The sequence below is a fragment of the Leiobunum rupestre genome, chromosome 10 (assembly GCF_980474605.1).
Source record: "Leiobunum rupestre chromosome 10, qqLeiRupe1.1.hap1, whole genome shotgun sequence".
Lineage (NCBI taxonomy): Eukaryota > Metazoa > Arthropoda > Arachnida > Opiliones > Sclerosomatidae > Leiobunum > Leiobunum rupestre.
The window spans coordinates 10578474-10603484 of NC_143393.1; the positions used below are offsets into that span (position 1 = coordinate 10578474).

Genomic DNA, 25011 nt, shown 5'->3' on the forward strand with positions numbered 1-25011 from the left:
CGAAATACGCGTCATCAACTTTACTGATGGGAAACGGAAGTTAGTGAGAATTCCTAGCGCGTTTCTGGCTTTGCCCATGTCAAGCTTAGCTCGTGCCTCGCGATCACATGATTTCATTTCCATGGTAACCTTTTCAATAGCGCGTGGATTATAAGCATTTTTGCATTTTTGGGTCCGCTTAATGTATGTTCCGCGTGAAACAAGGTCTCATTGAATTTTTTTCAATGGAAATATTATACAGAGGCATACTTATGAGTAATTATGTTACATATGCTATTAGATTATGTATGGAGTAATACTAGCTCCCTGCCTTTGACAGTCTCTGTTGGAAGTAGAATGGTGTTTGAGACTACGTCGTGTTCTCGATTTGAATTTTGCGCCACTGTACCGCATTTGGCGCCATCTGTTATTATTTATGGATACTATAAGATTATTTCGAAAACTATTTTAATATAAATTTCGGTACACATAAAAACAGCCCATAAAAATATATTCAAAAACCGGTACAAAATATTTATTCGAAGTTTTGTAAACACACTAATCTTGAAATTCCAAATGATTCTCTGCAAAGAGGGCACTCTTTCTGTACCATAAAAAAATCAATTATACAATACCTTAAACCATATTTTACTATCATTAATTTAATACCATAAACTACTAAAATTGTTTGTACAAAATCTGTGAAAAATTACCTTATTCTCCATCCATTCCATGATACAAAACCAACAAAATAAATGCCCACAAGGCGTTGCAGTTGTTTGCTGCCTTTTACCTAAACACAGCGAACATTTTTCACTGCCAATAACACTTTCAAAAGCTGAAGAACTAACAAAAACTATAATCAATAATCACAAATTCTATAGTTTTTTATTTTTCAAATATTTAAATAAATTACCTAGAATTTTCACTATCATCATGAAACAATTTCTTCGTTTTGTAGAATGAGAATGCTTCTACGCCCATTGTTATCGCTAATTGGATAAATGATATCCATCCCAATATTCTGTACGTTTTACGGTATTTCTCATTCGTAAGCCAATTTCTTAGCAATATCTGAAAAGATTTTATAATAGACACGTATCTCAATGTACTTTGTGGTTAATACGAAACACATACGTAATTTATTCCTGAAATTCGTTTTGAAATGTGATAAAAATTTCCGGTAAAGTAGAAAATGACCGCGTGGATTCGATGAGCGAGATTTATGCTTTGGTTAACGATTGGGAATAAAGATAAAATATTTTTCTTGAGTTTCTCATTTGAGATCTTTAATTTTCCAGATTTAATTAGTTTTTCTAGCCGTAGTAGGGATAAACGTAGTAAAAATGGACATGATGATTGTAGAAGAACTGATATTAACCTTTTCTGGAAAATATAACTAAATTAAATATTGTATTGTTAATATAATCATAAAGTAAATATACCAATAATGAAGGAATTTCTCTTAGCGTAGGGTCCACTTGAACAATATTAACATATTCTTCTCCCAATGTTTGAAGACCTAAATAAATTTTAAAATTGTGTTTTATCAAAGTTCCATTTTTGTAAGTGACACTACATGTTTGGTTCTAGCAGACTAATTTACTAGCATTTTAGAACCTAACACGCAAAGTAAATTTTTGAATCAGTTAATTGAAATTTCAATAAAATGTTTAAACGTCTTCAACAATTTCATATAATGGGAGTACCTGATAAAGTTGTCATGGCAAAATATGTGAAATCTGCAAATATGTCAAACTCTTTTCTCCACCTCAGCCATTTCTCCATGCCTTAAAATAAGTTAATATTGTGTTATTTATTAGCAATTAGTGATTCTACTTTAACTTAATTACCCAGTAATTTTTGAACAACAGATCCAAGATCTCCTCGTACTTGGTTGAGATACAGTTCATCTTTTTGAGATGCTCGTATTAGCTCTGCAGGTCCGGGTTTCGTGAATATATTCATTTCAATGATACATTTATTAAATTTCTATCAACGGATAAATTAGTACGCCATCGCCCATTGACAGCTCCTGTTAGAGTGTAGCAGACGAAATTTGAATCCAAGGTTGAATGTGTCTGCTATTATTTTTAGTTATGGAATTAAACTTCGCAGCACAGTGACTCGAGCGTTATCATTTTTAAGAGAAGTTTTTTTTTTGTAAAGGAGCTAAAGGTGACATCAAAAAATTCTATAATGCCAGATGTTAGTTTTTAGTTTAAATGAAAAAGTTTGTTTGAAATGGGTAATACAAAAAGTTCAGATTCACATCCCGGAACTCCGAGTTCGATAGCTGGTGAGTTAAGCCTCGGTTCTATTGGCATAATAGATTGGATAATTTCCCACCTGATTCGTAATGAATTTCGCAATGACCATCCGCTTTATCTCTGTAAATATTTGATAAATTATTAGTTCGTAGGTAATTCATAAATAAAATTAATCTTTTGGGCGTTTACGTACGACATCCGGTTAAAAATATAAAATTATGGCTGAACTAAACATCTTCGCTAAAGAATCTACCTTAACAGGTAACGCTGGACCTAGCTTTCACACCATAAATCTGTTTTCATAAAGTCAAATAAAAAACATATTCCCGCTAAGTGGCGTTTGTAACACATTTTCAAGGTATTCTTTATAAGACATAAGCCATGTTGCTCTTGCAATTACCTAGAGCAGACATAAATAAATTTTTTTGTCCCCCCCCCACTATTTTCTAACAATTACCCAGTCCATCATATTACCACAGATAATAGCAATTCCAGTGAATACTTGTTGGTGTTACTGGTTAGTAACTCATAGTTGGTCGAATAAATGTTGGAAGTTATCCATAACTTGCAAACCAAGTAGAGGTGTTCCATTTTGGGCCACCTTGGTAACTGCACCTCATTTGCGTTGTCACTGAAGCATTCTTTTCTTGTTAGATTCAACCACTACTCGTAGAAGCCAGAACAGTTCATTTAGCTTTGCCAGCAATGAACTACCCCAGAGGGTACGTTACTTGCCATCTACTAGTAGTTCAGCTTCAAGCAGCAGGTCCACTATATCTCCGTAAGCAATTATAATTATATGGTAACAGGACATGGTTGACAATACTAATCTACCCCAATTTTTAGAACCGGAACCCAGTCGAGTGAATCAAATAGCTATTCAAATCATGCAGCGGAAGAACAGAGGCGCTTGATTGATCTTAGAGAAAGACTTGCTGCTGCACGTTTTAGGAACCATTCTACAGAATTTACAAGCACGATTTCTACAAATGATCAAATTAATCCCTACCCAACGCCCACCCAGTACAATTTGACAACACAAAAAGATCCTCCTATACAAAAAGAAAATACAAGTACCACCAAAGTTTCTCCGGTTAAAACCGATGCCCCCCAAACAAAAATACCGTCTGCAGCTACTGTACTCTACGAAAAACAACTGCAATCCCGTTCTCAGAATGTGGCGTTTCACAACACCGACACGGCTCGTTTCATACAGTCATCCGCAGCCAAATTGTACCACCACCAGATGGAAGTTAAGTCCCAGAACCAATCTTCTGAACGTCCTTCGACAGAACCAGAAATCGCCTTGGCTTCGAAGTTATTCGAGATGCAGTTGAGCCTTAAAACGCAGAACCAATTGGAATTAGTTTCAAACTTAAACCAGTTCTCCGAAACTATAGATTCGAAAAACGGGTCGACCAATATGTTGGTGAAGACGGAGGCCATTGCTTCAATCAATAATCTTGAAGAAAATAATTTGGATAAAATGTCTGGTATTGAAAGTGAAACTCCCTCTGATTCCGAAAACCTTTCGTGGGGGACCCGTTCCTCTGACGAGGAGGGTGAGCCTGAAGATGAGACAACTGTTACTAGACCATCTGCAGCGGACCTGTTCACGTCTTTGATGCCCATAGCTACCAACGGAAACAAGGAAATTTTCACTTTATCTAGTGGCCAGGTTGTATTTAACGAAAAGGAGAATCATTTGAGACGAATGCTTAATTCGACCTTTTTGTTGGAATATTTGGCTGACTATATTTTCAAGAAAGCGGCCACGGTAATGAAGGTATACTTAAAAGATATAGTCGATATTGAAGGCAAATGCGAAAAGTCGTTCATAAGGGTTTTGCAGTATTACCCAGGCTTTAGTTTCGAGGATAAATTGATGGATTTCATCGAAAGTTTCAACTACGTTTTCGTCGTTGATGAAAAAAACCAACAGATATCTGTAAATCCAAATGCCAAAAACTACGTTGACGAAGCTTACGCGAGATTAGTCAAGGAGTTAGTGCTCTATTGTATCGAGGAAGGCAAGAAGGATGTTGAAAGAGTCTGCGAATATGTTAAAGAAATGTTTCAGCAAGAACCGTTTATTCGCTACGCTAATGTGACGATTGAGCAGTTGAATTTACTGATTTCCAAGTATCCAGATGAACTTCACGTGGATCGACATCAACAAGTCCACGTTGTTGAGAATTTAAACACTGATAGCTCCAATGTAACCGAAACGAAGAGTGCCCAGGCGGAAGTTGTCGCCTTCTTCGAGAGAGAGTTACAAAGTATTCCCGATGGCTTGTTTTTCAAGGATTTACCTCGAGTACTTTCGTGGAAGAAACCCGCACTTTTGGCCAATCTTTCTGGAAGAAATGCTCAAAGTATATTCAAGATTCTGGCGGCTAATAGTTTATTTGAAGCCAAAGACAACTACGTCTGTTTAAAATCGGCCAAAATGAAGCAGAGCCGGAAACCTATTATTACGTACGACAATATGTTCTTGAAGTCTTTGGCCCATAAATCGCAAACGAGACCAACAATGCCCGGCATTCAGCGCTACTACGAAATGCTTGATATCTTTCTCCCCGAAACGGATGATATGACCCGATTTGACAAGTACAAGCTTTCTAAAGGACCACCGGTAACTGAACAGAAAACGGAGGATTCCAATAACGATACCAGCGCCTGTTGTATGATAGGTACCGTTTTCTCACTAAGCTCCGTCCAAGGATCAATCTGGTGCTCTCCGGGTTCGAATTCCAAAACAGTTTTGGTGCTATGCACGCTCAAAACCGTTATTAACGGGAAACAAGTACCTGATCTGAAGAGTGTTCTCAAAGTTGGAGATAAAGTCGTATTTTCAGCGTCATCAGCGTGCATCGGTGGTCTGATAAAATGGAACGCCTTGTACCTGAAGACATCCGCCGATCCAAGTGTCAATAAACCATGTGCTACTTGCAAGAAAAATAAAAATATAAATAATGCCTTGAGCCCAACGAATCTAACCAACGGCATCGCCGTAGATAGCAAGAACATTTTCTTTTGGAACGTTTTGGGGCAGGTGGTCGCCATTGGTAATCTTTTCATGACTGTCGCGTGTAAGTTATCAAGGAAGAGCACTAAACAGAATATGAACGTATTTTGCGACAACGCCACTTTGCTTCTGGACTCCGAAGGCAACGTGCTGAAAGATTTCACGCACTTTGCAGTTGACCAAATGGTCGAATGCGACGTAGTTATCATTTCAGTCAATAGCGAACTAGTTTGGGTAGCTACCGAACTCCGAAAATATCCCATCAACTACAGTAAACTTTATCGGAACCAAAAACTAGCCTACAATTGCGAAGGGATGGTCAAGTACCACCAACTTGGCGAGGGACGCGTTTTGGTCATGAAATCCCAAACCAACAAGTCCCTCGAATGCGAAATAGCCAGTTACGAACGCAATAAAGTTTGGTTCTTGAAGAACGACTTTCCCGCTACTAATTTCGACAATCGCTTGAAAGCTTTGGATAAAATTATCTTTGACGCCATACAAGGAGCGGATGGCGAATGGAAAGTCTATTTGATCAGGAAGACCATGCGACCGCTTCTTAACGTTCCAGTTCCTCAAGTGCAAGAAAGTAATTTGGTTGGTGAGAACCCCATCGAGAAATTGCAACGTTTGAATGAGTTCCATATTGCCGAAATGACCGAAGTTCAAAATTCTATTAGTAAAACGTTCGATTTGAGAAGCAAATTTGTCAACGATGAGAACAACCTGGAGACTGGTTCGTCTAAAATGTCGACCACTACACAGACAATATCAACTGGGCCTATTGTCACTGTCTTAGGCAGCGTCAAACAAACTTTATAATTTTTTTAATAAATGATTTTTAACGTCTTAAAAAATAATTTTCAAGATGTGATTATTGTATTTAATTTTCAAGGATGTATATTCTTAAATTCCTAAATAAAAATAAATATTCTTCTATTTTGATTGCATCTGGTTTGATATATTAAATGTATTTGCTAGTGGGATGGTGCCATTGCATTATGATCCAGAAAGCGTAATTTTTCATAATTTTCTAATTGAAACATTTGACGGTATTTTAACTAACTGGTAGTTTTTAATTTGGGTTAAGTACCGCCGCCTACCGACCAAGTTTTAAATTGAATGAATGAAAGCTGTCTGCTTATTCAAAAGTGTTGTTGTTATATGTACAATAGCTTAAGCCTAGAAACATTTAAATCCAAAAGTCGTCTGCTATTTCCTCACACATTTAGTTGACCAGTATTAAAACAGATAACGCTTTGTGCCATATTGGAATTCTTATAATTACATTTTTGGTCAGGTCAAGAAATGTTCTCGAAAACCCAGTGGCGGCGCCAGGAATATTCGCGAGGCTTGGCAAACCAAATAAATGGGCCCCAGACCCGGGACCCCCCTTTTCTCAACGAAATGCTTCAATAAAATAAAGTAGTAATGTACATGACGAACAAAAAAGTTCTAACAACAGTAAAACGAGTCCAAATATAACAGAACTGGTTTTATTTACTAGGAGTTCCCTCAAAAATTTCTAAATACATTATCGACATTTGTTTCATTGTTATTTATAAATAATTTTATCTCTTTGGACAATTTTGAGACCCTTTCTAGATCAATTTGGGACCCCTTATAGAGTGATTTTGGGGCCCCTCAAAATTTTAAGGTAGGCAGTGGCCTGCCGGGCCTACCCCCTAGCGCCGCTACTGCGAAAACTCGTACACGTTTAACTTATGTATAATGACAAAAAAATTAAATCCAAATATAAATACAAATTTCTAAATGAATTTGTGTCAAATATTTTCCTAAATGAAAATTAAATTTGAGAGTTTTTGAGAAAAAGGTTTCAGCACATGGCTGAAAATGAGTGTTTCACGGATTTACCGAAATACGTAAAAATATAATAAACTTTTCTTTTGGGATTTATTATAAAATTTAGGAACATGCAATCGAAATCAAAGTTACCCGAAATTTCTAATATACATTATTATATTGTATTATTAATAGACATAATCAATGTTTAATTACTTGATCACTAGATGGCTGTAGTCAGTTTCCGTTTTTTGCGGCGCAATTTTGAAGCAAGAGCATCCACTCAGCTACAACAATTTTCCAAGTTCGAGAATAAAATTTCACATGGTAATTGGAGTGTTTTACGTCCAATTGTTAGTCTTTGGTTACATATTTTTGAAAAACTGGGCTGCCTTGCTCTTTTAATCGAATATTTAAAAAGATTCGTCAATGTGTATCTTTAAATTTAAGTTCGTAAATATTTTAAATAAAATATTACAATTTTACTTTGAATACTTTTATTTCTAATTGTTATTGACAAACAATATAATTAACATAACTATAACCATAAGTAACATAATACCTCTAAGTATGACACTTGTAGCCTTGCTCAGGCATTTTTTTACTATATCCATTCTTCACCAATGATAAATCAGTAAAACGATAGCATCTCTGTAACCCGGAAGTTTAGCCCTCCTTGTGATTTTAATTTTTATTGTTAATTTTCCGGAAAAATAAAATGTGGAAAAATTTTCAGAACATTTTCCGAATTGCGGAAAACTTTCCGCAAATCGGAAAAATAAAAATATGAAAAATAAATTACATTTAAAGGGTTTTTCATATTTTTATCGATATAAAATGTCTAATAACAATAAACACACTACAAAACATTAATAGTGTTACATTGTTAATCAGATTAAACTAAACTAGAGGTCTAGTTTTACTTTTAGATTCGAAAAAATGAGGCGAAAATGCTGCTTTATTGAAATTTGCAAACAATATTAGACTAATCAAGGAATTAAAACTTTTTTTATTTTTTTCGGAAAAATACGGAAAATGTTTCTATTGGTCTTCCAAAAAATTCAAGTTCAAATTCAGTACTCCAAAAAAAAATTCGACTGTTGTGTAACCATAGTGCGGCTAAATACGCCTTAAGCCTGGTTTTCACTGGGCTAAAATACAGCGGCATTGGAAAGCTCGCGATATTCCGCGAACAAGCGCGGAATGGAAGTTCTATTTTTCCGAATTTTTAAAACGCAACGCAATGTGCTAACCAATCAGTGAAGATCGTGCGTTGACGTCACTTGCTCACTACTCTCGGTTTGATTCAATTTGTTAGGCTTAAAAAGCGACGCGTTTATTTTATAAACATTGTTATTGTAATTTAGTCAGTTTGTCACGATGACTTCTAAACAAAAAAGAATGAATGAAGAAGAGGGTCGCGCTTATCCTCTTTTATATGATAAAGCAAATAGATGTTTTAAAAACCATGAAATGAAAGAAAATCGGTAGACTGCTATTGGAGCTATCTATGGCGTCCATTTTGATTCGGTGAGTCAGTAAAGATACAATCTTCAGCGCATGCGCTATCGAAACCGCCAAATTACAAACCGCATGAAAAAATCCCCAGTGAAAACCAGTTGCGGAAAAGCCTTGGAAAATCCGCCGGAAATATATTTGCGTAAAACAGTTTCCGCCGTTTTTTAGCCCAGTGAAAACCAGGCTTTAAGCTTGTTTTCCACTAGCGCGCGTCATAATGTTATTTTCTTTACGCGCGTAAAAACGTTTGAACGTTTCAAAGCTGAGAAACGCGTCGTTGCGCGCGCCAGTGGAAAACAAGCATTAAGCCTAAAAATGACAGTATTCAAATCACGCGCCAAATTCACGGAAGTTGGGTTAAATTAGTTCATGACGCCGCTACCGAGGGGCGCTATTTACAAAAAAAATTTGTCGTCACTATGAAGAACGGATGTATTAAAAAAAACTTCCTAATGTCATACTTAGAGGTATAATGTCACTTATGCTCTAACCTAAGCCAGCGGTAGAAAACATGTAGGAAAAGCTTGTAGGATTGTAGACTTCATTACGGACAATCCATACTCCTACAAGTTATTTCTACCCGTTTTCATGGGGTGTCTTAACCCGTCTATTACTTCAGAACAATAACTTTATCTACTGGATTATTTTTATCCAATGATAACGCTTTCCCGCTAACGTATAGTTCAATTAATTGACGATAGATGGTAGCACCTTGTCATCGCAATATCGTAAGATGTTTCTATCTTTTATTCCTCTATCGTTGCTTAAGTTTTTAAATAGGTTATTTAATCCTAAAACACTCCATTAGATAGATCATCCCCACGAAAAGGAAAATTTTATTGCAGAAAAAAAAAGAAAAATTAAGCTATTTAAAATCATTGGTGAAAGTTACAAACTTAATAAGTTTCTGGCCTAAAATAGACTTATTAATAGAGAGCGGCGTAGAAAGTCTGTAGTTTTATTACGTTAGTTGGGGAGCTAGACGAACTAAGGAGGGGGGAAGCAGAGCGGGGAAGCAAAAACGTTTTCCTTTTTGTTTTACGAGTTTTCGGAGGTTTTTGGTGTCACGAACGAGTTCCAGGTGTCGCTCGCATCGGCAGGCAGACGAGAGAAAAGGCCGTTCTTCGCAGAAGAGAGTTTGGCGCGGTGAGAACGGCCGCGAAACGCCTCGGTTCTCGACCCTATCATGCTGACGGAAGTCAAGCGGGCGCGAAGGATTCTAATGACTCTCTCCAGCGCTGCAGAATTCGATTTCGCGCTTCTAAGCATGCGGTAGCCAGGGCGCTGCTGATCCGTTAGTTATTTAGCTTCGTTTATTAGCGAGAGAAGAGCCGCTAGTTTTCGCGCGGAAACGAGAAAAAGTGTAGCTTCTTCCTCCGAATAAAATGCAAACGATTTCCGATGCCGGCAACGGTGGCCTAGCATCGATGGATTGGTTGCCGAGGGTGGAAGTGAACTCCGGCGCCTCGGGTTTGCCCTACGACAGCATCGCGCCGATGAAGAACCGTAGCCACGCACGTGTCTACGACAGTGTCGCGAATAACAACACTACGATTTTGGCCGCGGATTCTAGTCAAAGCGAAGGCAAACCGCCGTACAGCTACGCTACGCTCATCTCCTTCGCTATCAACAGTTCACCGTCGAAGAAAATGACTCTCAGTGACATATACACCTGGATTTGCGCGAATTTTCCCTACTACAGGGAAGCAGGCACAGGCTGGAAGGTTAGTACTTTTACATTTGGCTCCTTTCCGTTAACCCTCGGCCCTTAAACGGAGATTTTTCGTATACCTCCGATTCTACAAAAACGCGTCTTCCGGGCCTTGTACTGTCAAAAACGCGTGCTTTTTACTCAAGCAGTTGCCGAGATCCGAAAGACCGCAGCCCGGAGACAAGAGACTCGGGCGAAAACCAAAGTTTAAAATAGTTATAATTTTTAGGTTTCGGTATAACCACATTACGAATTGTAGACGAACATTTTATTAATAAACGCGTTCGTACTTGACGTCGTATCTTTAATGATCATTCCGTCGCCCTATTTTCGGTAGGGGTTCTATGGGCACCTGTTGCTCATTAGATATTCAAAAATTTGTAGCGGGGAGGTAGTTTTATATTCGAGGGAAATATTTTCGTACGATAAAAAAGGCAAAAAACCGCGGTGTGTGCCCTCTCCGAAGGTACATAAGTTTAACACAAGATCAGACATCGTCTAGCCATGCAGATATAAATGCATAATGTGCACGGCCGCGCAAAATCCCCCGTTTTACCATGTAGAGTTTCGTTTTAGAAAAATAAAGCTAGACGCGTATACCAATTTGAATAGCTAGAATATATTAGGAAACATAAATTTGTCTGCTGGTAAACCCTTTTATATAAACCACGCTCGGCGAAACCTTTTTTAAGCCTCGCGTCGCGTAGACTTTGCCAGGTGTACTGGCCTAATAATTTTCATCCAGTTTCGTCTCCGATAGAGCTAGTCGAGCGCGGGATAGGGGGGAACACACTGTACCCGTCCTCGCGCCTGTTACGTAAATGCCAGATAAGAGTTTCCCTTTTTCGAAATATTTTTAACCTCGGTACTTGTAAGGCTCATGTCTGTAAGTTAATATTCTGGAGAGAAAAAAAAGTGGTAATTTCTGTCGTAGTCAGTTGATTACCGTCGCTACGAGAGTAATAATGGTGTTTTTTTTCTATAAACTCGTATATGTCGATGTTCAAAAAGCAAATTATATTTCGTATTACCTGAGAGACTGTATCGTAACTAGAAAAATGCTCTACGCTATAATAACCATTAGCCATTTGTGGCAGCGCGTTAGGTTCTCACGCGGGTCCTCCGCTATATCGTCGCGTCAGTTCTGATCGAAGTTACGTAAATTTAATATGGGTTGGCCAGTTGGGAGGGGATTATTAGTAACTGATACTGTCATACGACGCCATCTAGTGACCAAAATACGAAACTTTCCCTTCGTTAAAGGCCACAGTTTCCAATCACCATAATTTGGCATTAATGAGGATTTCATTATTTTTGCCGTGAAAAGACACTAGCTTACAAAATAGCTTTTTAGTCGTTTAAAAATATATAAAACTGTTCATTAAAGGGTACAATTTTTCAACAGTAGCGCGGATTGATCACAATGTGTGAAAAAAGGAATATATATGAATTCATATACTGAGTCTGTGGAACCTTTACTTCAGTATAGGTTAGCGCCTGAACGGCTGCGAAACTGTGTGATCAATAGTCTGTTATTATTCCCATAAGTGCGCTAGTTAGAACAATAATTACCGATAGCTATGCATTTTTTATTAACTTATGTTGAAATTTACCAAAAAAATAATTGTAAAAATAAATATCATTTTGTTGATCCATTGTACTTTCAATTATTATGGTCCTATAAAACCTATCATTTCATTTTTCTGCTATATTTAAATATCTTATAAGATTTTAAAAGCCCATTTGAGAATTATTAATCCGTTATTTTCTCCTATATTTCATATATTTGGTAAAAAATACAAATGATAAATTTCTAAAACAATTATTTTACAGGATTTTATAGGACCATTTCAGAATTATAATTCTTATTTTATCCTATATTTCCTATATTTTTACCGTTATTGTTGAAAATATATTTTACAACTGAGAAAGTTTCTTAAATATTCTCTTATAGGATTTTAAAGGACCGTTTCAGAATTATAATTACGCTATTTTCTCTTATTTATTTTATATTCTTACCTTATTATTGAAAATATATTATACAACTCAGAAAGTTTCTTATAGGATTTTATAGGACTATTTCAGAATTATAAGTACATTATTTTATCTTATACTTGCTATATTTTTACCATATTGGTGAAAATACAATTGAAACAATTGGTTTAAAAGTAATATATCAGTAGAAATGATATTTATTTTGTTAATTCTGGCGCTGGAATTGTGGCCGTGGTTGGTAGCGTAAAGCTTTTATTATATTATGACTCTTAAAAATTATATTTTTTGAAACACTCTAAACTCCTTAAAATCAGTAACTTTTAGCTCTGGCAAAATGTTAAACTAACCTATATTTTAATTAACTATAATTGGTTTAAATGTGACTGAAATAATGGCTGATGGCCCTAAAAGTAAGGTTAAAATAACCTAATATTTAATTTAAGTACTCTATAAACGGTATAAATATGAGTGAAATATTGGCTGGTAGTACTGAAAAAAAGCTTAAAATAACCTATATTTTCAATAATCCATAATTGGTATAAATGTGAGTGAAATATTGGCTGGTAGTCCTGAAAATAAGGTTAAAATAACAGTGTAATTTAAATAATCTTTAATTGGTATAAATGTGAATGAAATATTGGCTAGTAGTTCTGAAAAAAATGTTATTATAACGTACAATTTAATTTAAAAATCCAAAATTGGTAAAAATGTGGTTTGAATTATTGACTGGTAGTCGTTAAAATAAGCATAAAATAACTTATAATTTAAATAATCCATAATTGGGATAAATGCGAGTGAAATATTGACTGGTAGTCCTGAAAATAAGCTTAAAATAATGTAAAATTAAAATAATCTATAATTGATATAAATGTGAGTGAAATATTGGCTGGTAGTCCTGAAAATAAGCTTAAAATAACCTATTTTCATAATGTGAGTGAAATATTATCTGGTAGTCCTGAAAATAAGTTTAAAATAACCTATATTTTTAAAAATCCATAATTGTTGATAAATGTGGGTGAAATATTGTCTGGTAGTCCTAAAAATAAACTTAAAATAACCTATAATCTAAATTATCTATAATTGGTATAAAGGTGAGTTACATATTGACTGGTAGTCCTGAAAATAAGGTTAAAATAACGTATAATCTGTAATTGGTATAAATGAGAGTAAAATATTGGCTGATAATAGCCTATAATTTTAATAATCTATAATTGGTATAAATGTGGGTTGTCTGGTAGCTCTGAAAACTTGACCCCTCTTGAGCAGCATCGCCATTACTGGCAGACAAAGAACGGTCGCATTTTGCGAAGTATCTCATCAGTATCGTCGTCGCCCTTATACGACATTTCTCAAGCTTTTTCCCCCCTTTCACTTCGACCCTTTTTCGGCGAAAAATAGAGGATCTTTTTTTTCCAGCGTTCCGTCCCTAAGTTGAACGAATGTTTTGGGGCTTTTTAGGATGGGCCTAAGATATTTTCCAACAACAAGGGACCCCTAAAAAAACCCTTTCCTTCGGCCCAGATTACGTCATCTATCATGGCGCACTATGGGCGCGATCTATGTGGGTGCTATTCCCCCTCCGCCTATCTCCGTCTCCTCCCCCCTTCGTTTTTGAGTATTCCACGCCCCCCCCCCCACTCCGCGCTCGCGATGCCTCTATACGCTCGTAGCTCTCCCTGTCTGTCGACGATGAGACTAGGGGTCTTCTCTTCTGCTTCCGTGTTTTTTTTTTATTTTGTTTCTCCTTCTCCGGGTTCTGGCTTTCATTCGCGCCCGTCTTACTCATCTCGCAGTTTTTGTCTGTCAGACTTCTTATAGAATTTAGTTTCTTAAATTTTAGGGATTCACCGATATGGGTACAGCTGATATATCGGCTATTCGGGGACGATAGTAGCGGCTGATATTAACAAAGCAGGATGACCAAATTTCCTATATTTTTAATACCTTCCTATAAATTCCTATATTTTCCTATATTTTAAATGTCTTCCTATAAATTGCTTATATTTTCCTATATTTTTAATGCCTTCCTATAAATTCCTATATTTTCCTATATTTTTAATGCCTTCCTATAAATTTTTATAATTTTAATGCCTTCCTATAAATTCCTATAATTTTAATGTCTTCCTATAAATTCCTTTATTTTCCTATATTTTTAATGCCTTCCTGTAAATTCCTATATTTTCCTATATTTTAGTGCCTTCCTATAAATTCCTATATTTTCACTAATGTTCCTATAATTTCCTATAATTTCACGGCCTTTTTAAAATGAAAGAACTTTTTTGTACGTGTCATAGAACATCTAATTCTAACACTGCCACTTTCGAACAATATCTTGAAATGTACGGGCTTTGTAAATCCGCAGTGTTCCAAAAATTATTAATATTCTAGGTGGTACGAGTCAAAGTATACCGATATGCAATAATTACTTTATAATTTTCCCTAGATTTTCCTACTTTTTAATTTGCCTACTTAGTTTCCTATATTTTCCTATAATTTGCCTATTTAGTTTGCTATATTTTCCTATAATTTGCCTATTTAGTTTCCTATATTTTCCTATAATTCGCCTATTTAGTTTCCTATAATTCGCCTATTTAGTTTCCTATATTTTCCTATAATTTGCCTATTTAGTTTGCTATATTTTCCTATAATTTGCCTATTTAGTTTCCTATATTTTCCTATAATTCGCCTATTTAGTTTCCTATATTTTCCTATAATTTGCCTATTTAGTTTCCTGTATTTTCCGATAATTTGCCTATTTAGTTTAATATATTTTCCTATAATTTGCCTATTTAGTTTCCTGTATTTTCCGATAATTCACCTCTAAAATTACTATTTTTCCTATAAAATTTTCAAACTCATTCCCTTTTCACCCTGATAAAGTTATCTTTCATTACAGTAGTGTATATGATAAGATCATTTTAAAAGAAGGTTCAGTACACTGTCATACCATTTTATTCTATTTTTCCATTAAAAAAAGTTTGCAAGAGCATATGCGAATATGTTTCTTTTCATTTTACGTGATGAATATTTTCTATCACAAATCAAATATCGTGTTTTTTTTTGTTTACACTCTTAACCCCCTGTCTAAAAAAGGTACGATCTAGCTTCTAAAGTCTGGCGTACGTGGCGCGGCCAATCAAATAAAATATTATCATTATTATCATTAGTTAGTTCATTGGAATCTTCTTATTTTTAAATGTTTTTCTGAAAATATTTTTCTAATAAACGAAGCCGATATTGGCCGATACCGATATTAGAAAAATAGGCCGATATATCGGTGCATTACATTTCTTATGTTTGTCTTTTTAAATTTACTTTATTCGATATGGAAAAGTTTCACGCATCCTACCAGTATATAAGAGAAGTTTTGGCCACAAAAATTAAAATGGACACGGAATTTTTAATCTCGGTGATTTCCGAAATCAGAAACTGATATGGAAATTCAGAGAACGAATTTCTTGGGTTTTTTTAGGCTGATTTCGAGATTTCAGAACTGATTTTCGCCCAGAACTCTGCTTTTGTATATTGACTTCCTATAATTCTTTAAAAAAATCAGTATTTTAAGGACCATTATTAAATATTTAAACAGGGTTTGTACAGAACCTGGATATCCTGGAAAACCTGGATAAGTCAGGGATCTGTAAAATGGAGGGAAAATGTCAGGGATTTTAATAATTTCGTAGAAAGTCAGGGAAAAGTCAGGGATTTTAGTTAGTCAACCAAACCACACATTAACCAAGAATTTTTACCTAAAATAATAAAAACAAATGTCAAAAAATATAACCAAAAAGGTCAGGAATATTGGCAAAAATTGGTCAGATAACCTGGAAAAGTCCGGGATTTTCGATCAGAAATTTTCGTACGAACCCTGTTAAATGAACATAAAGTTATTGTTAAATTTAATTTATAAAAATGTAATCGAAATTTTCCCTTAAAATCCCATACATTTAAAAAATGTTAGTCTTATATCAGAACTATATTATATACATTTAAACATTTGAACCTGCTTAATGTTCATTTCGTTGTTCTATCTGCTTGCTGTGAAAAAGCTTTAAAATCGTAAAATTTTTATATTTTAACTATATATGCCCGCATTTGAATACGTGCAAACCAGTAAACAAGTACGTTACGAAGGTTCGGCCTAAATGCAACGCGTTTTGTACAGGTGTATGTACGAACGCACTATAAACCTATATTCGGTTTAAAATAATTTTATCTAATACTTATACTAATAATACTAATCTAATACTTACATTTTTACCGCTAAATTTCCCATATTAGGCCTATTTAGTTCATTTGTTATTAGTTCAGTTTCAATAATTGTATTTGTGACGTTGAGAATACGTGTGAACTACGGTTCAGGCATATGCGGTCAAAAGTAAATAATTCACCTCTTACGACAGAAGTGTAACCTTCTCAGTCTACCGCTGATTTTTCGAAATACATTTTGGGAAGAAAATATACGGAATGGAAATTTTGACGCCGTGGGACTATTTGACCCCCTAATGCAATGTTTGGTAATCAACTAAACTAAAATAATAATGCCGCAACTGTTTTAAAACGCATTAAATTTAAGTAAAAATTTAAAGTCGCGAATATTTTATCAGGAATATTTTTAATAATAGATATATATTTGGTAGAATCCGTATTTAAATGTGTTTTAAATTCGCATTCGCCAGCTTATAAACTTAGAGTATGTTTCTGAAACATTTTAAAATTTCATCGTATATGACACCGGGCGATATAACTTCGAAATGTTTAATTTTTGATGACTGACGATAGATTTAATTTCGACATTACAGCCAATGGTTAGAATCCTTCGGCGGGCTTTGGCGATATATTTTGGGGGAACCTGCGCCCTCATTCTAAGTGCTGTTATCCCTCGCAGCCTTATCAAAATCTTCATTTTGTGTTATTATTTTTCTATTGATTTCGTATGGGAATATTTATTTTAGCCTTTTATATTTCGTGGGAAACTGTAAGCGCTTTTTAAGGTCCCTGTTTATCTGCGCCTACGAGTATTCCAAAAATAATTTAAAGGTTTTTCGTAGGAACAGGTAGGCTTAAATTTGTCTATTTCAAAACTACATTAATACAAATCTATAATAAATCGCCTTTAGCTTTATCAGTTTTCTTTTTAAAATTTAAAATGTACCTATTTAATTGAAAACCATTACGCTATTATTTAAAACAGGGTTCCCATACGTCAGAGGAAGGTCAGTGGAATTTAAAAATTTGCCTAAAAGGTCAGGTAATTTTAAGAATTTGTAAAAAGTCAGGGAATTTTAAGAATTTATAAAAAGTCAGGGAAATAAATTTTATCTTGACACTTTTTAAAGATAATTTTACTCTAGATCTATGACAATTTGACCTATTCTATGATTATCTTTTATTTCCTTGAAAGATTAGCTATTGTTTAACATTGCAACGACCTTTTTACTGAAATGTAAGTCCATTTAAATTTATTAACTTCTGATAAAAGTAAAATGTAAAATAAAAATTGTAGCCTTCAAAAGTCAGGGAAAGTCTATTAGAATTGTCATGGAATTTGAATCTGAAAATTTTGTAGCAACCGTGTAAAATCAATTTAAAATTATTTTTTTAAATAAATAAAAACCAGTCTATTGTTATCATGACATTTCTTCCTAAAATAGAAATAATCGCGTTAACAATATTTTAATTTTAGTCACTAAGACTTGAAGATTAAAAATAATCAATTTAAGAAATTTTTCCTTTTCGATTGATTTTGTAAAGGAACGAATTTTAAAACATTTTAAAGATTAAAGCCTTTTGGGATTGCGTTAAGCGGGAAGAGAGAGAAATGTTCTTGGAAGATGAGATTTGAGTTTTCAGTCTTGTTAACGTCTCGGAGACCTCGTATCATCCCGAAAGACGTTGAGGGAAATATCCCACGCTCGCTAGCATCGACGATTTTTCCCATTTCTGGAGATCTGCAGAAAGAAATGTGTTAGTCTGTCGTCGTGATCCACCATTTTTTCAAATAGAATTTCTCTGTTTCAAAAGACTTATTTTTAGACTTTGTAAACCGTTTCAGTGTTATTGGTATTTTATTTGTTTTTTTACGCGTATTCGTGGAATTAAATTTGTATAATTTTAATTTTGGTTGCGAAAAGTATACTAAAATATAGATGAAAAAAATACAAATGGTGACGTAATTAAAATAAGTCAGGGAATATTTACTAATTATCTTAATTATCAGATATCTGAAGATAATCAGATCAGGTTAATCTTTAATATTCCCAATCTGAATTCAAATTGTATCTGAATTGATCTGCGATAATTTTATTGATCAGATTCAGTTATCTGAACGTAAATAAAGATAATCTGATATCTGATTTGTAATAATTATTTATTTATTTTATTTGAGAATCGGTTATAAGTACTAACATAAATGTATAATATTGTTACATAAGTGTGACACTTCCTATTCTTCACATGCCAAAGTTTTGCTGAGAGTTTATTCACAAGACAGACTGCATTACGGGCTTCGTCGCCGTTTTGCGTCCGTTTGTTGCCAGCGCCTCGCTAGGGGAGATTTTCTGCCGTTACTAGCTCTCAGTAAAATATTCCTCAAAGTGACAAACTTATAGAACAATAATAGAAAAGGAAAATTCCACTTTGTGTATAACACATTTATTTTTTAAAATTTTAAAGATTTTCAAAAATAAATGTATTATATATATTATTATTATATATGTATAAGTGTCGATAACCTTAACAATTATAGAACAATATTATAAACATGGTACTAATAATAATAATCAGCTAGGCTAATACCCAAGGCACCACCCAAGTCATCTAGCGACTTTTAATGCCTTTAATTCAGGTGGCCGGGTTACAATGCGTAGGAGGGCGGAGGCAAGCCCTTCATGCCACGCGAGCCAACAGATCCCTATACTTACTATTAACATCCGCAAGTTTTTATGGATAGGGGAAACCGAATAACTCATGGGAAAACCCCTTTAACCAGTGGGGAGAGAACTTGCAAACTCAACGCGGAAGAGGTGGTTCCATCGAGTCTTCACCCAGTGCCACAAGCTGGGATCGAACCCGGCTCCTCTTGCTGCGAGGCGAAAGTGCTAACCACTCCGCCACCCCAAGGAGAACCTGAATAAATTAGTGAATTTGAATATGAAAAAAAGTAAAAACTCCGAATAAAATGTTTTAATTTAACGGCTGGACAAAAGCCTATCGTCCGAAATCGTTTGAAACCAACTGTAGTCTGTAGGTGGCGCTAACTCGTTCTCGGTCCGCGGAATAGATTCGGGAAAACGCCATAAAAATAAGGCGACGCCAACGAAAACTTCTACGTTTCACCTTTCCGCGATTCAATCAAATCCCAGCCGCGTTCGCTCTAATAAACTCCGCTGACAGTTGCCGGCTGACATTGGCGCCGGTATCGCGGGGTAGAGCGTTCGCTCGCTTGGCAGTGAGCGGCAAGCCGTGACTACCTTTAACGATTGTATTTTGTACTCCAGAGATAAGAGTTGGATGCACTTACCACGCGATCTTCCCTCTAGACACGGGCATTACCTGATGAATATAAATATATATATTTAATATCATCAAATTTCCCTTCTTTCTCCGTCTCGGCTTTCGCGGATAGAAAATAACACAAATCCTTCCCGTTGTTCCAAAATTTTCGTGAACTTGTAGCTTATTTTCCTCCTTTAAGTTAACGGTATATTTTTTGGCGTAAACATTCTTGGTTAAAGATTATTTAACTTTAATTTAATTTAATTGGAATATTTTAAATCGAAAAAGCTACCGGAATTCTTTTTATTTAGTTTTTGATTTGGTTAAAGATGATTGGAAAAGTTGGAGAATTGAAGTTCCAATAAAAATAAACCAAGATTTTTTTCAAGGCAATAAATGATGTTTTTGACAAGTTTATAATAAACGATAATTAGTAATGAAATCTAAATTATTTAGGATTTGTTTTCAAATGATTTCTATTGTTCATATTATCATCTGACCATTGCCAATATTTTGAAGTCTTTATAAATTTTGAAGGATTTATTAAAATATTTAAAATAAAGATAGATTATTTTTTATATAATTCCGAGGAACACTGAATTTTTCTTATTTTCGTCAATTTACAAAATCCCACTATTAAGGTTAATTAAACAATTTCTAAATTTATAAATATTTTTCCTCGTGCACGTATATTTATATTATTTTTCTTCTTTTAATGAGGAATAAAAAAATGCAAATTTGTCCTGGTGCCTAATAATATTTTTATCGACAGTATTACGAAGAAATTTGTTTACATTCGAAACGTCGATTTGTCGGTTAAATAAGAGTGTCCAAAATTGAATTTTTACGTGTTATGAAATTCTATAAAGTATGTGATTAAATTTTATTTTTATATTTTTATTACTCCCAAACCATTAGTTTTTTTTATAATCATCGAAATTAAGATTGAAATGTTAACGGAGATATTGCATGCCAATTAAATACATCATTTTTATTTAAACGTTCACGTGTTTTCTACGCAAAATTTTTACACTTATCAGAAGTGTATAATACATACCGATTTTTCGAAAACGTTTGGGATGAGATTCAAAATGTACTTAATGGCCGAGAACAGAGATTCCATTTTCTCGTGTGCGAATTTAGACCCCCGCAAAATTGAGTGACATCGTCGACAGCTTGACCGACGGCTCGGACTGTTTTTGAATAGAATATATACAATGAGCATCAAAAAAAGAGGTAAGCTACAATACATGGAATTGTCCAGGCGGTCACTCAAGCTGTCAGAGATGTCAATCAGTTGTCACTCGTCATAAAATTAAGTACAGGATAAGAGGGGTGGAAATTCGCTCTGGTCTCGGTCTTTAATTATTAAAACTATTTTATAGGAAAAATATGCTTTTGTAAATGTTCAAATAAATAGTTCAATAATGATGGATGTAACAGTTTAGTTTTATACTTCTCACTTAAGAGATTATTATGTACTTCTGATACTGTGTAATATCGAATAGGATAAAAATTAGTGCTCAAAATTCCTTTTAGTACATAGATCAAATAATAATGGAAGTAACAGTTTAGTTGGATACTTCTCACGTAAGATATTATTATGTACTTTTGATACTGTGTAATATCTAATAGGAAAAAAGCAGTGCTTAAAGTGCATTTAAGTACATAGATCAAATAATGATGGAAGTAACAGTTTAGTTGAGTAATCATATTATGTACTTCTGATCGTACGTTACATTTTCAACAATTACTAATTGACCATAGTGACTGTTTTCATTGGCAATATCGTATAGAGGTGGTTGTTGAATGAAATGACTGTGAATGGGTGGAGGGTGAAAGAAATTAGAGTGTTGGGGGTCGTCGAAAGAGGCAAATCAGCCCGTCCGAGTGCGGCTAAAATAGCTCAACCCGAAAGAACGCTACTTAATGAATGACCCCGTTTAGATGCATTGAAGGCTCGCCGCCCATATTTATCAGCCGCTGGATCCAGACGAATTTTTCATTTCATTTTTTTCCCATCCTCATTCCCCTTTCGTTTCCTAGTTTCTTCCGGAGTTCGCCGTTCGCCACGACTCCGCGACGCCTCTCTCGCGGCAGCTTTGGCGGGAGATGGGAGTCGCGGCGAACGGCTGCCGTTTACTCTCCATCTCTCCTCTTCATCCTTGGGATCCTCTCTTCAGTTTCGTCTCATCCGCCGTCTTTGTCTTAGATAGGAAGCTATTCGATTTCTACCGGATGTTAGATGATGTAGATGAACCCGTTCGGCGCGTAGGTTACAATATTTGGCTGTACTAGTGACGCGCGGCGGTCATTAATGAAACAAATGGCTCTAATTTACTACTTCCACTAAATCGATTAAAACGTAGATCAGGGTTACCGCGGGGCTTGGATAAGAAAATTTCATTTCGTTTTTATGCATAAGCTTATCTGAATATAAACTTATTTTTTGTATATTAAATTGTTTTATAACCGCGAATATTATTCCTGGGTTAGTACACGACCTGGAATACCTGGAAAAGTCAGGGAATCTGAAAATGTTTCCAAAAGGTCAGGGAAAAGTCAGGGAATTTGAAAATGATTCCCAATGGTCAGGGAATAGTCAGGGAAATTTAAAATGGTCCGAAATAGTAAGGGAATTTTAAAATTACCCCAAAAATAAATCCGGCAAATAAATTTTTGAAAAATGTCTTAAAAATACATAATTAACATTTTTCAAGATTTTACCTCAAAACATAAATTTATTCTACAAAAATGGTCAGGGAAATTTGGCAATTTAGTCAGGGAAAACCTGGAAATGTCAGGGAATTTTATTCCGGAAATTTTGTACGAACCCTGTATTCATAAATAAACAGTTAACCGATATTTTTATGAATAATCGAAATTTTGGCGGTTTATTTATTTGTCAAGCCGAGGTCTATCACCGGTCAGGGAAAAGTAGGCCTACAAAGTCAGAATTTTGGGAATTTGAGAATAGTCAGAATTTTAGGAATTTGAGAATAGTCAGAATTTTAGGAATTTGAGAATAGTCAGAATTTTGGGAATTTGAAAAAAGTCAGAATTTTGGGAATTTGAAAAAAGTCAGAATTTGGGAATTTGAAAAAAGTCAGAATTTTGGGAATTTGAAAAAAGTCAGAATTTTGGGAATTTGAAAAAAGTCAGAATTTTGGGAATTTGAAAAAAGTCAGAATTTTGGGAATTTGAAAAAAGTCAGAATTTTGGGAATTTGAAAAAAGTCAGAATTTTGGGAATTTGAAAAAAGTCAGAATTTTGGGAATTTGAAAAAAGTCAGAATTTTGGGAATTTGAAAAAAGTCAGAATTTTGGGAATTTGAAAAAAGTCAGAATTTTGGGAATTTGAAAAAAGTCAGAATTTTGGGAATTTGAAAAAAGTCAGAATTTTGGGAATTTGAAAAAAGTCAGAATTTTGGGAATTTGAAAAAAGTCAGAATTTTGGGAATTTGAAAAAAGTCGGAATTTTGGGAATTTGAAAAAAGTCGGAATTTTGGGAATTTGAAAAAAGTCGGAATTTTGGGAATTTGAAAAAAGTCGGAATTTTGGGAATTTGAAAAAAGTCGGAATTTTGGGAATTTTGAAAAATCGGAATTTTGGGAATTTGAAAAATCGGAATTTTGGGAATTTGAAAAATCGGAATTTTGGGAATTTGAAAAATCGGAATTTTGGGAATTTGAAAAAGTCGGAATTTTGGGAATTTGAAAAAGTCGGAATTTTGGGAATTTGAAAAAGTCGGAATTTTGGGAATTTGAAAAAGTCGGAATTTTGGGAATTTGAAAAAGTCGGAATTTTGGGAATTTGAAAAAGTCGGAATTTTGGGAATTTGAAAAAGTCGGAATTTTGGGAATTTGAAAAAGTCGGAATTTTGGGAATTTGAAAAAGTCGGAATTTTGGGAATTTGAAAAAGTCGGAATTTTGGGAATTTGAAAAAGTCGGAATTTTGGGAATTTGAAAAAGTCGGAATTTTGGGAATTTGAAAAAGTCGGAATTTTGGGAATTTGAAAAAGTCGGAATTTTGGGAATTTGAAAAAGTCGGAATTTTGGGAATTTGAAAAAGTCGGAATTTTGGGAATTTGAAAAAGTCGGAATTTTGGGAATTTGAAAAAGTCGGAATTTTGGGAATTTGAAAAAGTCGGAATTTTGGGAATTTGAAAAAGTCGGAATTTTGGGAATTTGAAAAAGTCGGAATTTTGGGAATTTGAAAAAGTCGGAATTTTGGGAATTTGAAAAGGTCGGAATTTTGGGAATTTGAAAAGGTCGGAATTTTGGGAATTTGAAAAGGTCGGAATTTTGGGAATTTGAAAAGGTCGGAATTTTGGGAATTTGAAAAGGTCGGAATTTTGGGAATTTGAAAAGGTCGGGGAATTTTGGGAATTTGAAAAGGTCGGGGAATTTTGGGAATTTGAAAAGGTCGGGGAATTTTGGGAATTTGAAAAGGTCGGGGAATTTTGGGAATTTGAAAAGGTCGGGGAATTTTGGGAATTTGAAAAGGTCGGGGAATTTTGGGAATTTGAAAAGGTCGGGGAATTTTAGGAATTTGAGAAAAGTCGGGGAATTTTAGGAATTTGAGAAAAGTCGGGGAATTTAAACTAAAATCTGAATACATTTATAATAAGGTTAAGTAAAAATATTAAAATCTGTGAAAAGTAAAGTATAAAGTTCATAAATGAAATTTTTGTGGCAACCTGGTAGATTCGTTATAATTAAAATTATTTTTAAATGATCACACCTTTTTTCTAATTATAAACTATCACCTTTCCTTTTTAATAATTCAATTTTCAACATTTTAAGACTTGACGTATAAATTTTGGCTTAAAACTTAAAATTCAATTTAGTGCCTGGGATAATTTTCAAATGGAACCTGTAACCTTTAACCTTTGGCACTTTTGATGTACGATTGGTGGGCGTTATCCCCATTTGCGGCTTTAAGGTTTATTGAAATCCCTAAAGTCCCTATTTAAAAGGTTCTATTAAATTTTCTTTATGGTAGTAAAATATTTTCTCTTTTGTCATTGAAGTTTAACCAAATTAAAATAATTTTATTTTTAACAGAAATTGTTTTTTAAATATTGTGTGCTTTGTAGATTTGAAAAATATAACTGTTTATCTCGTTTTTAAAATTAATCGTTTAGTCTAAATCTAGTAAATTATCTTTCGTCGGGTGTCTCACGTTACCGCAAAGTTTAGTTTCTATTT

At 34.5% G+C, this 25011-nt stretch overlaps 3 protein-coding genes across 3 annotated transcripts in view; 2 read left to right on the forward strand and 1 right to left on the reverse strand.

The window, feature by feature from the left end:
* Positions 1–445: 445 nt before the first annotated feature.
* LOC149923633 (peroxisome biogenesis factor 10-like) lies at positions 446–2065 on the reverse strand. The gene is made up of 7 exons (XM_090160308.1): positions 1833–2065; positions 1689–1769; positions 1425–1501; positions 1117–1365; positions 896–1053; positions 693–825; positions 446–583 (listed from the first exon to the last, which is right to left on the reverse strand). The coding sequence occupies exons 1-7, from the start codon at positions 1945–1947 to the stop codon at positions 515–517; spliced, it is 882 nt and encodes a 293-aa protein (XP_090016434.1). The 5' UTR covers positions 1948–2065; the 3' UTR covers positions 446–514.
* A 58-nt stretch (positions 2066–2123) lies between these two features.
* LOC149923634 (uncharacterized) lies at positions 2124–6227 on the forward strand. Its single transcript, XM_090160307.1, has 3 exons — positions 2124–2278; positions 2904–3030; positions 3096–6227. Exons 1-3 carry the CDS (start codon positions 2224–2226, stop codon positions 6097–6099), a joined length of 3186 nt encoding a protein of 1061 aa, XP_090016433.1. The 5' UTR covers positions 2124–2223; the 3' UTR covers positions 6100–6227.
* A 3474-nt stretch (positions 6228–9701) lies between these two features.
* The window catches only part of LOC149923635 (uncharacterized), a 150567-nt gene continuing 135257 nt past the window's right edge, over positions 9702–25011 (forward strand). Inside the window, exon 1 of the mRNA XM_090161012.1 lies at positions 9702–10322. Coding sequence (XP_090017138.1) covers positions 9984–10322 — 339 coding nt within the window. The 5' untranslated portion in view covers positions 9702–9983. The remainder of the gene's footprint in view (positions 10323–25011) is intronic.